The sequence below is a fragment of the Gastrolobium bilobum genome, unplaced genomic scaffold (genome assembly GCF_033153095.1).
Source record: "Gastrolobium bilobum isolate Gb01-03AN ecotype WA unplaced genomic scaffold, APGP_CSIRO_Gbil_v1 utg908, whole genome shotgun sequence".
NCBI lineage: Eukaryota > Viridiplantae > Streptophyta > Magnoliopsida > Fabales > Fabaceae > Gastrolobium > Gastrolobium bilobum.
The window spans coordinates 389328-407710 of NW_026897979.1; the positions used below are offsets into that span (position 1 = coordinate 389328).

The following is an 18383-nucleotide window of genomic DNA, read 5'->3' on the forward strand; positions in this document are numbered from 1 at the left end:
ACCATAAAAATTAAGTGTTACAATTAATTTAGTGCTATTATAATTATAACATCTTCATTGTTATGGACTCATGTATGAGCCTTTTTGCTACTTGGCTCAACAAGGACAATCCAAATATAAATATGATATAATTAAAGGAAGATATTAATCAAAGATATAAATCTTAATACGACAACATTAAACATGAGCTTGGGCTGCTAGAAAAGGCACAGAAGGTCTAGAATCAAATATTCATATGTAAACTTTATAAATAGGAGGTGAAGTCTACATGTATGATTATTCTCTCTCTTCCTGTTATGATGTCACTGTGCACACACTGACACACACCACCCCCTTTAGCGAAAGCTGTTTGTTATTTCTTTGTGCACAGTGATCTGCTAGCTAGACTTAGATACCTTAGAGAGATCACCTGGATCCAAAAGTTGCATACTAGCCTGTTTGGTTAGATATCTCTGTCTTCAGAACAATCATCATTATCATCATAACAACAACAACAACAACATACTAATAATAATAATAGTAGTAGTAGTAGAGTCACTAGAATGTTTCCATGTAGTGGTATCAATAAGGGTGTTGCAATTTGGTTAACAAAAAGAATTATATGTTTTTGTTATATATATGTTTTCATAAATTTCTTGATTATTTTAAATAATAATTGTTAAATAAAGATTAATGACATATCATCATAAAATATCATGATAATAATATTTTGTTATACTTAATAAAAAACATTAAATGAAAAAGAAAACACATTGATTAATATATTGTAATTAGAAAGGTATTTTCTTATTTAATAATTATGGTTACAATGATTTATAATTATTCTTAAAAAGAGAGAGAGAGAGATAAGTTAAAAAATAAAAATAACGTTTACTTTTATTCATTAAATAATTTAAATTACTTAAAAAATAAAATTTTTAAATTTTTTTAAATTTTCAAGATATTGAATACTTCTACTTTTCATTTAATACTTTATATATTTTTTATTCCTTAACCTTTACTAGAGAAAACGTGAACAAGACTCAATAAAAAAAAACATTAAATGTCTTAAAAACATAAAAAGGTTTTACAGTTAGGGTTGTTTAAAATCAAATTAATCCAATAAAAATTGAAAAAAAAACTGTTTAAAAAATATACATTAAAAAAATAATTTAAAAAATTACAAAATTAGGTATGTTTACTTAGTTCAGGCAGAACCTAAAATTTATAGATCAAAAGATTTTTTTTTTAAAATTATGAAGTAAACAATATAATATATATATATATATATATATATATATATATATATATATATATATATATATATATATATATATATAAAGTACACGATGACATATAGATCCATAAATAAGGCAACAACTTAAACTGAATCTTCCCTGAGAGCAATATACCCTTTTGGAAATTAATCATGACTGAGTGTACCTTTAGGGACCCGAAAGCCCTCAACATCATATATTGTACTTGTCGGGTGCAAAATACAACGGATGGAGAAAAGCACCATTTTAAAGTTTTTGGGTAAAAGAATTATCCAGTTAAAATTAATTGGATAAGTTTTTTCAAAGTAACGCAGTCAAATATGTCACCTATGCTGACGGGACTAGTCCTGTCAACGATACTGACGGGACTCGTGCCACGTCAGCGCCACGTAGGCAGTTCTGTTGCCGTAAAACTTCGGAAGGTCATAACTTGTGACTCGAGTATCCAAATCAGATGATTTTTTTTTGATTTCACATAAATTTTCGAGATCTATGTAATTACACCTCATTTGACATATTTTATCTTCCACAAACATAGTTTGAAGATCTTCTGAATTTAAACGCTCTTGATTATGATACAATTATTACAAATTCAAATTATGTGTGTGGGAGATAAAATATGTCAAATGAAGTGTCATTCCGTAGATCTCGAAAAGTTATATGAATTAAAAAAAAATCATCTAATTTAGATACCCGAGTCATAAATTATAGCCTTTCAAAGTTTGACAGTAACAGGACTGTCTACGTGACGCTGACGTGGCACGAGTCCCGTCAATATCATTGACAGAACTAGTCCCGTCAGGTGACATGTTTTGGACAATTCTTTTGCCCAAAATTTTAAAACGGTGTTTTACCCACAACGGATGCTATTATATACAGTGAGATCGCAATTCCAAATCAACACGTACAGTTCCACAATTAATTAATGTCACAACTCACTTCACTCCAAACAACAAACATTCGTAATGTCTTTATAGTCATTCCTTCCTTATAGAAATCGGGTAATATTCACTATCTATACATACACCGTGCCACAGTGGGCGTTGATTTTACACATATTCATGCGCGCGTGGTGGGACACAAATTACGTTTTAGTATATATAGTGGAAGTGTGAACATAATAAGCAGTCACATGGAGATGTTTCTCTGGGAGTGAATATTGAATGATGTTTTATCATTCCTTCCATTGCAAACAACATATACTAAAAAAAATATCACTCACCGTAAACCCTAATTATTCATCCACTCTTGTGCGCCGTATATGTTATTGTTGTGGCTACACTGAGTTAATTTTTAAAAGCATGCATGCACATGCTTTCTCTCTCTGTCACAACTTAATAAAACATCAATGAAATGGACACGCGAAGCTTAGTCAGAAAATTGCTCTGACTTTGAACCTCTTTTGTTACCTTGGAATCTACAACTTAATCACTGCCTCCATTTTTATTCATCTTTCTCTCCCTCCCACCTTGAACATGGTTAATGAGTGTGTCGTCTGTGAACTTAATTGCTTAAAAGAGAAGAAGACCAAACTTGACTTCACAAGAAGTAAATGCTATATATATATTTTAAGTAATGAAAAACCTCTGCAATTCCCGGTAGCCGTTGGGTTTCTTCTCTTGCATTATATATATATATATATATATTAAACTCATAGGTTGCTATATCATCCTCTAAGCCCATAATACTCTAGTGGACTAGTTCCTATTTGTTCTTCATTCTTTCGAGCTAGCTAGCTTTATTATATTTTCCATTCACTTCCAACTCTACTAGGCCAATTTTGTTCTTGTTGTAGGTATACCACTACCAGCATTTCTTCTGTTGTTCCAAAAAAAAAAAAAAAACAGGCTCTGGTTTTAAGCTTCTCTTTGATCTTTTATGACATTCATGCCTGTTCCAAGCTTATTCTGTTCATCAGTTTTAAAATTACCACATTTTTTTTTATGAGCACTATACTTACTCTTGTTTCTTCACATCTCAAATGGTTTTTGTTTCTTTAGATTTTTTCCGATACGAAATTACATTACCTACACTTTGCATTGGATAAAGAGCTTCTTCTTTAGTTTTTTTTAAGGTTAGTTAGATTGTAGTGCAATTCTCTACTTAATTATTTTTTTCTGTTTATAATTATAGTAACACAAGTGGACGAGTTTTACCTTTCTTTTGCCACCTTTACTATTGCTAGGAAGGTTGACACATATATATCTAATTCAGTCGCTGGTAATTATTTTGTTGGTTTACCGACCCAAGTATGAACATGCTCATTCCTACTCGTCTGTGAATCCTTTTAAATCTTTTTTATTTTATTTTTTGTGGGCGTGGGGGGTACAAAGTTGCTTTATCTATCCTATTTTTTTTGGTGGACTGGTTTATTTATCCTTAATTAGACTGTTTGCTTCCTATAAACTTTGATTAATATGAAATATTAAGTTCTGTTTGATTGTGTTCTGGTTTTTTTCCTTTTAAAATTGTTTTGTATAATAGTTAAGGGTTTATTTTTTCTAAAGATACTTTATAACTTTATCTAATGTTCATCGAAACGATGTCGTTTTGGGGTGAAAATCATGGTATTTTTGTAATTTTAATTTATTTCAGGGTTATAATAGTCTTTATCATTCTAATTTTTTAATTTTTCAACACCAAAACAACGTCGTTTCGATAAACATTAGATAAAGTTGTCTAAAGTAACATTAGATACCTTTTTCCCAATAGTTAATGACATATATGTTTTTTTATGTTTTTTTTTTTTAAAGTTAAAAATCAAAACACCTGTTAAAAAAAATAAAATCAAAACATAAAATAAAAATAACTTAGACATATTTTTTAAATTTGATTCTAAAAACTAAAAAGCAGTTATAATTTTTAGAATTATTTTTACAAAATAAACATTCAGATTTTTTTATATTCTGAAAATCAAAAACTATTTTAGAAAACAGTAATCAAACAGACACTAAGTTTCGAATTATAATATTACCTTACCCGATCAACCCTACACTATATGTGTTTGATTGCATATACAGCTATATCCCATATATATATCTATTGCCATTTGTTTTTAAAACAGTTTGAATCTTCCACAAGCTTTGAAGTTACGTATATGAAAAGGCACTTGGGAATCCCTATCATGTCTATAATCATTTGTTAGGATGATGTGGTGCCACCTGGAATAACTAAGGAGCTAACTTTTGTATTCCCATTCAAACCTAGGCTATGTATAGGTGATCTTTTGCTTGCCTTCTAAAACTTAGAAAGATTTCAACGCATATGCGGGGGATATATATTGCGAGACTTGGCAGCAAAGAATATGTGGTACCGTTAGTTGTCGTGTGTGTGTTTGTGTAGATACTGTTTTCTTTTTTTGTTGCCTCATCATCAAATATTATCTCACAAGCCTTATCAAGATCAGGCCCCGGTGTGGGGAAAAAAAATCGACATTTTAGATTTGTAACTTTTGAGAATGGGTTCTCAATTAACCATTTGTCTTAGCATATAAGCTTGATGCTTGATGGACCATCACGAATCATCATATTTTTAATCTTTGTTTCAAAGGAAAGGGAGCATGACTAATCAAATATAAACAAAATGAAATCACTAATCAAATATCTATCAAGGTCATTCATTTTTCTTATCGTTTTTATTATAATTTTTATTAGTAGAAAGAAAAATAAACATTCATTCTCTATTACTTTTTATTTTTTTGGTTTCCCAGGGGTTTTATTCTCTATTACTTACAAAGACACAAAAGCCATATATATACAAATCGATTAAGAAAACAATAAATTGTTAAACAAACGTTGTAAATTAATAAAAAAGAAGAAGGAAAAAGAACATTTTATTCGATAACTGTTTCATTTAATTGTAACATACAGACATAGATATATATATCATCGACCACCCGGTCAATCCAATAAAAACAGCGGATGTGGCTGTTAATTAGACCTTGGCTTACATAATAGAGCCCTTCATGCTTAGCAAACAATGCAACTTTTAACCTTGGCTTACAAACTATTTGACTGTTTCATTAAGTTTTAATTGAATTCTAGAAGCTAGCTATAAGTGCTGGAGGCAGAAGCTCCTCAATAGTAGTTAAAAGTTATGCCCATTACGTTTATTATGTACAGGAATTCAAACAGTACTTGCATGTGATGTTTTAGCTAAGTAGCCTATAATTAGTATGTACCCAAAATCAATTCAAGCAGCAACTATTTCCATAAATCAATTGGGCAGCTGGAGTTTGATGTTGAGGCATTTTCAATCACCATTTCTTGTTTGTCCAAATTTCTGAACTGTACATTACTATTGTCCGTGCCATGCAAGATGCTGCCTGTGTTTGAGTAGTTATTGTCTTTGGAAGCATCTTGACTAAGTTGTGAAGCAACAAACTTGTCAAGCACACGCCAATCAGTCACTTGATCAACAGCTTGTTCATTGGTATTAATGTTTCCATACATTGCCTGAAAGTTTTGCTGTTGAACTTGTTCTTCTTGTATGAATGTTGAGGGCATCAGAGCAGTTGCATGGTTGACATCTAAATGATCATATGGTGCCATGGGATTAATAGAGGCTATGGTGGAAGCAGATTGAAGCAGTTTTGGGCTCTCTAGAAGTGGAAGCTGCTGGTGAAAGTGCTCTCGAGGCAATTGGTATGGCAAATCTAGCTCTTTCTTGCAAGGATATGGTATTTGGTAGACCAAATTAGATTGAGAGCTTTGCTTTGGTGAGTCCATGTCATGCATGAAAGAGACTTGGTCATCATACCAACAGGAGGATTCATGTTCACTCACTTTACGCATTGTTGTTACTCTCTTCTTGAATACTCTACAGACAACCCATCCTTCTTCCTGCTTCAACCATACAAATTAAAAGGGTCCACAATGAAAGACAAAACAATCGTTAGTTAGTTTAAGGGGATGGATTGAGAAATTCACAAAAGGAAAGTCATACCTCAGTAATTTCCAAAGCTAATAGAAGTTTATCATTTTATTTTTGAATTAATACTTTGCAATGATTTTTAACTTGCTCTTAGAGCCTTTTCACACTTGTGTATATCAAATTGTTAGTGATTTCATCTGAGAGGAGCTTGTGACTTGCTTATTATTACAAAATAAACTCAACGTGGCTCTTTGTTTTTCTGTGGCGATGTAGAAAATTGAAGATAAAGAAAAGGGTTGTGTATATTTTTATTTTATTTTTGGTATTCAAAGGGTTGTGTATATTTTAAAGAAGAGAACAACTACATTACAATAATATAACAAAGGGATCTATTAATCTCATGTTGCATGATATAATTATCTCATGTAACATAGACAAAATAATGGAGTCCACCATTTGAAAAAATAAATAAATAATGTAGATCACACTACTTTGTCTCTGTTGCATGAGATAATTATCTCATGCAACATGACATGAGATAATTATTTCCCTATAACAAAAGCCTTTTCTCATCACTTGGTGGTAGAACTTCATAGAACAATCACATTATTGATTTTCAACAATGTGATTTCAGAAATATAAGAACTTAAGTGAAGTGATACTTTTTGCAAAAATCTTATCTCTCATCTAAGCACTTAAGCTAATTAAACAAAGGTATAAGAACAATAATATAATTTTGAATTAACATAAAATAAATCTTGAGAAGAATAGAGTCAAAAGTTTATGATTTCAGAAACTTGCCTGTGGTGCGCCATTTTCATCTGTTTCAAGGCGATACTCGTGCATTATCCAATCTGATTTTTGTCCATTTGGAGCTCGACCTTTATAAAAGACTAAGGTTTTCCTCATCCCTATGAGGTCATGCTTAGAATATATTGCCTTGTCTCTTCCTGTTGCTTTCCAAAATCCTGCTGTTGTTGCTCTATTCGTGCGAGTTCCTGTTGGATACTTCTTATCTTTATGGCTAAAGAAGTACCATTCATTTTGCTCTTCTGTTCCTATTCTGCAAATCTCTTTAAATTTTAACAACGAAAAGGAAAAAAAAAAAAAAAAAAAAAAAAAAAGTGCACAAGTTAACAATTTATCTTTCACCAATAAAATTGTCCCACTTGAATTAATTTAGATGCTAATTAAGTACTCAGTACTACATACGTACCTTGAAGATCCCACGGCTCAATTTTGTAGAGGTCAACATCTTTTATGACATCAAGGTCAATCCTCCTTGATGTTACTTTCTTCCTAAGGTAGTAATCAACTAGTTCTTCATCCGTGGGATGGAACCTAAAACCGGGGGGAACATGAGAAAAAGTATTCATATTTCTCCCTCTTGCTGAGTCCTGCAAATTAAACATTCATCAAATAAGATACTTCCGTTCTTTGTAATTCACTAATTATTGCTTGGCCAAATTATAATATCAGTTTAATAGAAAACATGATCAAGTTAACTTGGTGTTTTATCATCAGTTTTCAATAAGTACTTAACTATACTAGTGAACTGCATATAATTAAAAAGTTTTATAAGATTAAAAAAATAAACAAGCAATAGGGAGTTATTGCATTGGAAACTCAACCAGTTAATTTGCCAGATATATAAAATCAATTTCATTTTCAACCTTGGTGAAAGGAATAACTGTAACTAGCCATGAGAATTGAAATTTTTTAACTAATACACTGAGAAAGATAATTACTTTTTCTTAACATCTGGATTAATTACTATCCGAGGCTCGCTAGTACCTCTGCCAAAAATACCTGTTTCCCTGATACTTGAGCTATATTCCCAATTGGCAGAGAGAAATAACTGTTTTCTTGCACATTGATAAGGACGATTTAGGCATTATCTCGAAATTTTCACCCTTCGTAAACAATTAAGAAAATATTGTGGTATTGTTCTGTTCCTTTGTCTTTTATTTTTTCTAAATAATGTTCCCCCTGTACTTATTGACAACAACCATGATTAGAGTGAGTTAAAAGTAGTTTTTCACTCATAAGTTCTAAAATTAATAGTAACTTTTTGGGATGAGGTTCCGCTAGAGGAAAATAAGCCCTAGTTTATGCATAATTTTACTACACTGCTGACTTCGAAAGGTATATTCAATCATGAACATCAAGATTTAATTATTACCAACCCCAAATTTAAATATTTATTATGACTCAAATTTCGACACCTAAGGATATATAGTTTTAAAACCTCATTTTCATAAAGGAAAGGTGGGAACATAATAAATTGTATACTTACCCTATATCTCATCAAAATGAGCATATTAAAGATTATCAAATGGTGAAAATATTTGAAAAGAAGAATAAAAATTGCTATTCGATATTGTTTCTCGGTATATATATATAATTTATATGGAGAAAAAGCATGACCATGATGATTATGCATGTGAAATGTTGGCATAGTCAACACACATGTGATAATAGACATGCACAATATATACATGCTAGTACTAGATGAACAAATAAGTGATTGTCACTCATTGTGATTCCCACTAATTTATGACCCATGCTTCTAAAGGATAAAGTTCATGAACCTTCTTATCATGTGTAACAGTATATGCTTAAGCAAAACCGAGATGACAGGCGACAAGATCAGATATATATACGATGTAAAATGAATGAAAAATCCCTTCCTTTGATCACTTTAAGGATTGTTTGCGTTTATTAAGATCTGCAGAGTGAAAAGTTTTCACCTCTATGATCTTATAACAAAATTGAAGAAACAAAAGAAATAAATCAAACAGAAAGTGTAAAGAGAGCTCACAGATCAAGCTAGCAACAGAAGTTTCTCTTGTAGTCCACAGATCTGGGTGTGGTGGTGCAGTCACAAGTCTTCCTCTAAAAATGAGTTGGTGTTTACACTGTGATGAAAGTGGTATTCTCTCAACTTCACTCCAAAATATAAAGAGGAAGCTCCTAAATCAGACAAAAAATTTCAACGACAATACAAGTACTATAAAAAAAAAAAGGTTCAAACAGTAACAAACATAAGTCCTCGGGAATAGAACCCTTCAACTTTTTTTTTTTGGTCTACTTTTTGTGTGGTTTACTTGTCGGATCGGATCCCGAGGAAAAAAAACAAAAAAAGGATCAGTCAGAGAGTGGAAAAGCCTGATGATATTCAACACTGGAACTGGAAGAACAGAAAAACAGAAAGCAAAGCAAGTAGGGTTAAATAAGAAGAAGAATAAAACCCTAAATGATACTTCTCTTTGTTTTCTGGCAAACAATCTATATAATATATATCATGAGGTATATATCACTGTTGGTTGTGCTGAATTGGTGGGAAAGCTTTTTGAGCGGGATAAAAGGTGGCGGAAAAATAGCAGAGGTAGAGGCAAGGAAATGGTTCTCTCTACTGCCACATCTACCCGCTACTGATAGAGACTCAACCAACAACGATTGAAGAAGAGAATGTGCGATTTTTTTCTCTCTAAAGGGTCTCTTTCTATCTATCTGCAAGCTTTGCATATATGAGCTAGAGAAAGATGGGGGGAGAGAGAGAGAGAGAGATAAAGAGGGAAAAGGGTGAAGGCAGAGAGGAACTAACAGCACAGACCAATCACCAATCTTAAAGGGCTGCATAAGGCACTAAAAAGAGTAAAAAAAATTTCAAAGGGGCATTGGTGGTGACGTAGTGGATCAGCCAACCCTTCTTCCTTTTTACAAAAAAGCTATCCCAACACACATATGAGGCATGGTAGTGACCCCTTTTGGCCCCCACTCCATTCTTAGTCCCTACCATATTTCCACCATCTTCTTCAATTCTAAACTGTGATTAAATTGTGATGATGATCTTGGAAGTGACACTGGATGTTTTATGGGACATTTGGTCCCGATATGCCAAAACTTGAAAAGCTCGCTAATGGCTTCTCTAGCTTCTTGTCCCTTTCTTATTGATTCATTCAGAACCTGTGATGGTTGTTCAACTTATAATTAGGCTAATGATACAACTCTTGCAGGCCTTGCACTAGTCTCAAATTAAAATTATAGCGATCTTATTAACCATCCTAGTTAGTACATATATATATTCATACACCTAATTCTAAAGTTGTTCCCCAACAGCAATAGGATGGCTAGCTGTACCTCTAATAATTATCGCAGAGTAAATGTGGAAAAGTTATTGTCTTAAAGTGATAATTATTTCATTTGTCTTAAGCTAGACAAAAGAAAAAGAACAAATAATTATTCGAACCAAACATTTTCTCTGTGTGATATTTGTTATTGGGGTAGGATATTATAACAACCAATTAGTATTACTATCAACATTACTACAAATCAATTTCACCGTTAAATCGATTATGTTGATTCAACAGTTATATTTATTTCCATCTTTATATGGTTATGATTCCCCAAAGCATTAAATATGAGAAATCATAACCATATAAAGGTAAAAATAAATATAAAGTATTAAATATGGAGAATCATAACCATGCAAAGATGAAAATAAATATAAACGTTGGATCAACATAATCGATCTAATGGTGAAATTAATTGATGGTAACATTGGTAGTAATACTAATTAGTAGTTACAATATCCTCCCCTTTTGTTATGTAACATATATTTCTAGCCGAATAGCTTGTATTTGTATCGGCGGAGCAAAGATAGAAATGACGGGCAATAAAAAGCACAGTATTTTCGGCCAATCGTTCGATGAAATGAATCAGGGGTGTAGGTATATATAAACCTGAAGATGGTGAATGCTCTAATAATAATATTAGCAAGGTTTAGAATAGTACATGCCCCTTTCTAATATTGTGCTAGTATATTATATGTATGGCCCTGTCAGCAATTAAGAAGGTGTAAGGTGATATAGAACTAAAATCTTGCAGATCATTTTTTTTTGAGATATTCCAATTGGTTCATTGCGACTAGTTCGATTTGGGACGGGTCCCGGGATTCGGGTTTTAAACTCTGCCAAAGGCGATACAGAGAAGGATCGAATAAATGCTCTCACCCTCACCTTCTCAGTTCTCGATCTGGCGCCAAATCTCACAAATCATGATCCTAAATATAATGGTGGTGACTAGGAGATCGTGGGGTACAGACCCACGACTCGAGTTGGTGGGCTATAGCGGGCTCAATTGCCTAGCCAGCTAATAGTCTAGCCGCCTGGAGCTTTTTTCCTAACTCCCTAGGTTGGGTAGCTCTCCCAAAGTTTACCTCAAGAGCCCTTGGTTTGAGAAATCGCCCCGGAACAATAAGATAGTAAAATTATATTTCTGAAATGTTTACTATCATGATAACTAATATTTCTTGAGATTAAACTCTATAAATCAATAATTTCATATGCATTTTTTTGTATTAGTCTTTTCTTCTTCCTCCTCCTTTCTTCTCAACTGTAGCCCCCCTTTCTTTTCTTCCCCAAATTTAATCAAGCTTTATAAAATCAGGTCTTATCCTATCATATACACTAAAACATGCCCTTAGTGACATTCATTTTCTAAAAACTCACCCGCACATCCAATGCCCTGAATTCCCAGCGCCTACTCACACTGCAAGTCACCACACACACTCACCCTTGATACCAAACCATTACCATAGGTTCTTATCATCTCCATATTAGATACTTCCATCACCACTTTAAACATCAAAATACCAGTTATTATAATAGCCTTAACCTAATTAATTAGCAAATTACATGTAATTAAATAATTAAGCATGTTTTAGTGAGTAAAATTAAGTATAAGGCTTAATTAAATGGATCTGAGTCACTTTGGAGTTAAAAAATGTACTCAGTGAAAATTAAGGGGTATAAATGGGTACTGACAAAAGTGCCCAAAATACAGAAATAAAAATGGAAATATTCCTAGAAAAATATTCCAGACTTTTGGGTAAAGTTTGGTAATTAATGGAGTTGAATAGATAGATGAACCAATACCCACATAAGCCACTTAACTAGTAAGTGACTTAAAAACACAAAAAAGAACCCAAACCCCCCATTTTCCCGTCGACCATCAGAGAAGAAAGGAAGAAGAAGGAGAAGAAGAAGAAAGAGAGAGAGAAGAAGAGAGAGAGGAGGGAGGAAACCTTGACCGTTTTGAGTGATTCAAAAGCCTAAATCGCTTAGAATCTCGCCCTCTTTCATAATCCAAGCTTAGTTCTTAGTGGGGAGCTTTGTGTGGTGAGATATTTCCCCTCAAAAATTCGGCCCTTTGGAGAAATTGAGGTGTTTGAGAGCTTCAACCTCCATTGAAGCTTGAGGAGAGGAGCCATCAATCCTTGGTTGTGCAACCATTGGTGGTAAGATTCTACCCCTTGAACCTTATTTTCATGGAAAATTGCATGAGTTAGGGTTCAATGAATAGTAAATTGGGGTTTGTGATGAAATATTGTTAAATTAGCTATGTTCTAGGAAGAATGGAGCTTAGAGCATGTTGTGAAAAATGCTAGGAACGACATTTAATCGATGAAAATGAGCTTAGATAGCTAAATGAGTATATTTGGAAAATGACAAGAATATGACACTTAGATGTTGGATTTCTTGCATTGTTAATAAATGGTTTGGTTTGGTTGGTTGTTGATTATGCCTTGGTGTTGTCTAGGATTGAGGCAATTGGACCAACCTTGAGAGACCAACCATTGGAGCAAGCTATGGAGCTTGATTAGCTCCATTGGATAGGTAAGTTCATGCTTATGTTTGGTATGAATTGTATAGCTTGGTTGATAGCTATGAGATGTTATTGGATGCAATATGTGTTAATTGCATTAAACCTTGTGTAGGTTTTGTTTGAGAAGAGTGATTATTGTAATTGGCTGCTGAAACTGTTGGTGAAGAACAAAGGTCGACTGAAGCATTGAGGTAAGCCTTCAGACCTTGGGTGTAATTCTCTTGACTGTTCCACCAAGCCCTGAAAGGGTAGAGGTTGTGATTGTGTATATAAATGCAATAAAATAGTGTAATGCTTTGTTATACGTATGTGTATGCATTTGGTGTGGCATAGGATGGTGTTTCCCTATGTTGGTATGTTGCATGACGATGCGTAAATCATACTTGGTAGTTAGCTGGCCAGTAGGTTTATTTGCATCTGAGTTTCCTTAGGACAGCTTGAGAGCTCGAGGGATTTCTCCTGGAGATGTTATTGCACTTTGCATAGATATGTATTTACTACATTATTATCGTTATTGCTATTACACTGATATGGAACGGTGGGGTGGAGAGATGCTCCAAGGAACCCTGGTTTACTGGATATATTCGTATATCTCACCCCGTGTTGTGGGGACCCCCTTTCAGGTTAGGATGCTGCAGGAGCCTCTGGTGGCAAGTGGCCATATCTGGATTAGCATATGCATGAAGTGTTGCATTTTTTGAGATTATACATGTTATTTTGTAGCTCACATGTATAGAATTGTAATGATAGGCAAAGATAGATTTATGATTGGTATATTGGAATGGACTTAGCCTATGCTCATGCCTTTGGTCATCTCTTTTGTTGATGGGAGCCAAGGGAATGATCATAGTGTTTTATAAGCTAAGTTCCATGATTTGTAATGAATATGTACTGTAAATGATGCCTACTTGAAATTCAATATATGCATGCTTTTTATGTATTGAGTTATTGAATTGGTTGGGCTGAGAAATTATATTAGGTACCTAGTTCTAAATTGGGAATGGTTGAGGAAACAAAGGTTATGTTGCCCGAATTTTAGTACAAGCCATGAGGAAAAGGGCATGCATGTCCCTTTAGATGTATTTGTATTATGCAAGAACTAAGAACCATTTATGGAGAGGAATTTATATGATAGATTTGGACTTTGGTGTATGTATGGAAGTTGTAGATATTTTTCTTAGCTTTCCATAGAGACCAATATTGTGTAATTTGGACAAGTACAACTCTAGTTAGAGGTAAAATACTAAGACTTGGTGAAACCTTCAGAACTCTGGCGCACTTGGCGCCAACCATGGCGCACATCGCGCCAGTGTGCTCGAAAGCTTCTGTTTCGTGGCGCACATCGCGCCGGTGTTGGCGCAAATCGCGCCGGGATCACCAGCTGGCGCACTTGACGCCAACCTTGGCGCATCCAGCGCCATTGCGATAGGGAGCTTCTGTTTCGTTGGCGCCCTCCGCGCCACAGCTGGCGCCAGTCGTGCCGGGATCAGCAGGATTCGCGCACGCGTTTCGTAGAAAACCCATAACTTGGGCTACAGTGCTCCGATTTGAGCACGGTTTGAACCCACACGTAGCTAACGAAGAGATCTACAATATAGTAGAAGTTGTGAAATAAATAAGAAGTAAATTAATGGTTTAAAAATGGAATAAGAACATGATGTTAAGCTTGGTTTATCTGATTCCGCAAGGTAATATGGTTATGATCACACAATTGGATATTTTAAATTCGGCGTCGTTTTAAAAAGAAAATTTTATCCGGATTTTTAATTGAGCCAATGTCATTGTAACTGCGCTTAATATCATAATGCGATGTTAACAAACCGATTCTAGAATAGGGTGTTACAGTTATCGTCCATTGGGTTGGACACCTTCTATTTTGTACTAAACATTAATTAAGTCAAGAGACTAGATGATGGTAGCTCAATTGGCACATGAGAGTTAAGCAGGTGGGGGTGAGAGTATATGTTAGATCTTCCCCGGTACCATTTTTGGAAGGAGTTTAAAACTTTAATCCTAGATTCGCTTCGAACTCCAAATTACCCAATAAGAAACCTATGGGTTATCGAGGGGAAAATCCAAAAAATAAAATAAAATAAAATAAGTTATGTCAAGAGATTGGATTAGTCAGAATATATGGAAAACTCATCAATTTGAAAAAAATTAACATGAGAGTAATCTATGAGATATGAAAAAAATACTTCAAAATTACCCAAGACTATATATGTCTAAACATGACCAATTGTTTGAAACGTAGGAATGCTCAATTGTAGAAAGGGGTCTATAAGAGTAAGCATTTCTTATAAGTAAACTTTCAAATGTAGGACGCTCAATTATATATGTGTACGTATTTAATTCCCAATTAGCAAACAGTCTTGTTTAATGGTTATTCTTGTCCAGTAGCTAGTAAGTAACCTTATTTTCAGGGACAAAAAAATCCTCCGAGGTAATCACTGTTTGCCTTCTAAGGTTCGACCCAAGTATGCTAGCGGCACATTGATTGAACCATTTTTTGAGAGATGAATTAATATAATACACGGTTAAAATGTTGTATTACCTACTCCGTTTCAAATATGAAATTAAATTATATTCGTACATGTTACGGGTGTTAAGAAAGATCACGAAAACTATATATATATATATATATATATATATATATATATATATATATATATATATATGAGGTAGGATATTGTAACAACCAAGTTGGGTTACTACCAATAATTTCACCGTTAGATAAGTTTTTTGATCCAACGATCCTGATTTGATCCTTATATACCCTATTTCTTCCCCCTTCTCTCTCTTCCCTTCTCTCTCTGACTATACGATCTGCCACCGCCGCTCATCACCGACGTCGCTCCCCATGGCCGACGCAGAGTTAAATAATCAAAACATAGAATATAATGAAAAAGATTGAAAGAGAAATATTAATATGGTACACATCATCATAGTATAATTTCAAAATGCCAAAGATTGAAAGAGGGATAGCTCCCCGAGGAAACCCCAATGTGTTAGGGTAAGATATTGTAACAACCAAGTTGGGTTACTACCAATGTTACTACAAATAATTTCCCCGTTAGATTAATATTTTGATCCAACGATCCTGATTTGATCCTTATATACCCTATTTCTTCCCCCTTCTCTCTCTTCCCTTCTCTCTCTGACTATATGATCTGCCACCGCCGCTCATCACCGGCGCCGCTTCCCATGGCCGACGCAGAGTTAAATAAACAAAACATAGAATATAATGAAAAAGATTGAAAGAGAAATATTAATATGGTATACATCATCATAGTATAATTTCAAAATGCCAAAGATTGAAAGAGGAATAGCTCCCCGAGGAAACCCCAAATGGTTAATATAAGGAAACATGGGCAGAAGCAGTTTTTATCGGTTTAAATTAATTCTTCAATAGTTTTTATCGTTATCAATATCAATGGAGATTATTAGCTCCCCGAGGAAACCCCATTCGGCAGCGGTTGTTACAATTTCCTCATCTTCCGCGCGGTTGTCGTTTGCATGTTTCTGCGGGGAAACCCCAAATGGTTCAATTTTCACCGTGTAGGGGCAGCGGCGGCGGCGGTAGAGTGCGGCGGTGCGACGGTGGTGATGGGCAGCTGCGCGGCGTCGGTGATGGGAAGCAGCGTCGAGGATGAGCGGCGGCGGCGTCAGATCGTATAGTCAGAAAGACAGAAGGGAAGAGAGAGAAAGGAGAAGAAAGAGGGTATATAAGGATCAAATCAGGATCGTCGGATCAAAAAACTAATCTAACGGTGAAATTATTGGTAGTAACATTGGTAGTAACCCAACTTGGTTGTTACAATATCCTATCCCTATATATATATATATATATGAAAAAATATTTCTGCAGCCACTTTAGATAAGTTTATCTACAGCTATCCATTTATAACTATGTTCTCCCGGGAGAACATAGTTATAACATTAAAATTGCTTTTTTTTTTCTCTCCACGTCAGCAGACAGGTTCTGAAAAGTAAATGAGGAGAGAGAAAAAAAAACAACTTTTAATGTTATAACTATGTTTTCCCAAGAGAACATAGTTATAAAGGATAGTTGTAGATAAACTTATCTAAAGTGGCTGCAGAAATATTTACTCTCTCTCTCTATATATATATATATATATATATATATATATATATATATATATATATATGGTTCACTTTTTCTGCAATCACTGCAAATAAGTTATAAGTTATCTGCAGTAAGTTCAATACGATGTCGTTTTGGGACGAAAATTATGGTATTTTTGTAATTTTATTTTATTTCAGAGTTATTGTAGTCTTTATAATTATAATTTTTTAATCTTTCAATCCCATTTGGGGAGTAAATGCAAATAACTTATCTGCAATAACTGCAGAAATATTTTTCTGATATATATAGGGAAAAACTATTTTCATGCTAGAAGAGATAAGTTTTTTCTCCTACACACCATTCGATAACTGTGCCACCTTTTTTTTATTTTCTTTTTATTTTTCATGTGGTGGAGCTCACAAATTTGTCTCTATAACATGAGATAATTTATCTCCTTTAATATCAGATTAATAAAACCCATATATATATATATATATTATGGGACAAGTTATATTTACAAACTTTTTTGTTTACAAACTCTTACAAACTACACTATGTAGGACCGGTCCTACATTAATCACACAGTGTACGACCGGTCCTACATTTGTGTAATTGCAAAAAAAGTTTGTAAACGGATCCTGTCTCATATATTATTAGGGGAAATGAGAATTTATTTACAAATTTATCACAAATATATTAAAATAACCAAAACTAAAAATCTTTTCGAAGATTATTTGTGTGTACTAATTTGTGTTCTTCCACCAACAAAGCTCAACACAGTTGGTAGATAACTGGGTTTCTTAAGCATACTGATAGGGGTTCGATTCCTGGAGAGGTTTATCCACTTAATGTGATCTCTTGCCTCGAAAGGATTAGTCTTCGGCTGTCGGCTGAAGGATCCCTTGAGACACCAAAAAAAAATTTGTGTTCTTCCAAAATGTATAAAATAGATATTGATGTAATGCTAATTAAGAAGGTCAAAAGGAAATAGAAGTCTTTGGTGAACATTATATTAATCATCACTTGTGCACTTCAGATTAAGAAAATTTTCATTTAATTAGACTATTGCTTATTATTTACTTAGCACAATCCCAGGGACTCGGGGAGGGCAGGATGATGTTTTTTATTTTTATTTTTTATTTTTTAAAAAAAATCCTTTTAAATCAGTGCATAATAAATCCCAGAAACCTATTCGTGTGACATGATTTCATTATTAAATTTGAATCAACAAATTTTCTGGCAACCAATGCGTTTCCATCACACTGTCGAGGGTCATAATTGATGCCATATCTATATTTGCACGTCTCACTGTCACAGCTAGGCGACTCATTACGGAACTCAGGCCCCGTCCCAACATCTCAAAATGTATTCCATCCCGTTTTCAGAGTTCACATGTTTGATCAACTTCTAAATATAGAAATCCCTGTGCTTTGCATTTGGACACTGGATTTTCATTTCTCCCCTTTTCTCATTATTTTTAGCTACAGAAACCGTATTAC

General features: G+C 33.9%; 1 protein-coding gene across 2 annotated transcripts; it reads right to left on the reverse strand.

The window, feature by feature from the left end:
- Positions 1–5458: 5458 nt before the first annotated feature.
- On the reverse strand, positions 5459–7504 carry LOC133311918 (NAC domain-containing protein 7-like). 2 transcript variants are annotated; one of them, XM_061513050.1, is made up of 3 exons: positions 7345–7504; positions 6930–7201; positions 5459–6097 (listed from the first exon to the last, which is right to left on the reverse strand). In XM_061513050.1, the coding sequence occupies exons 1-3, from the start codon at positions 7502–7504 to the stop codon at positions 5459–5461; spliced, it is 1071 nt and encodes a 356-aa protein (XP_061369034.1). The 2 variants fall into 2 exon arrangements, with proteins under 2 accessions (XP_061369034.1, XP_061369033.1); XM_061513049.1 differs by having other exon boundaries at positions 5459–6093; positions 6926–7201.
- Positions 7505–18383: the final 10879 nt, after the last annotated feature.

Bases quoted from the DNA above. Each gene is read 5' to 3' on its own strand.
- LOC133311918 (XM_061513050.1), bottom strand. From the start codon at position 7,504: ATGAATACTTTTTCTCATGTTCCCCCCGGTTTTAGGTTCCATCCCACG. The intron at 7,202-7,344 runs GTACGTATGTAG...TAAAATTTAAAG, and splicing joins TGAGCCGTGGGATCTTCAAG to AGATTTGCAGAATAGGAACA. The intron at 6,098-6,929 runs GCAAGTTTCTGA...TGGTTGAAGCAG, and splicing joins ATGAAAATGGCGCACCACAG to GAAGAAGGATGGGTTGTCTG.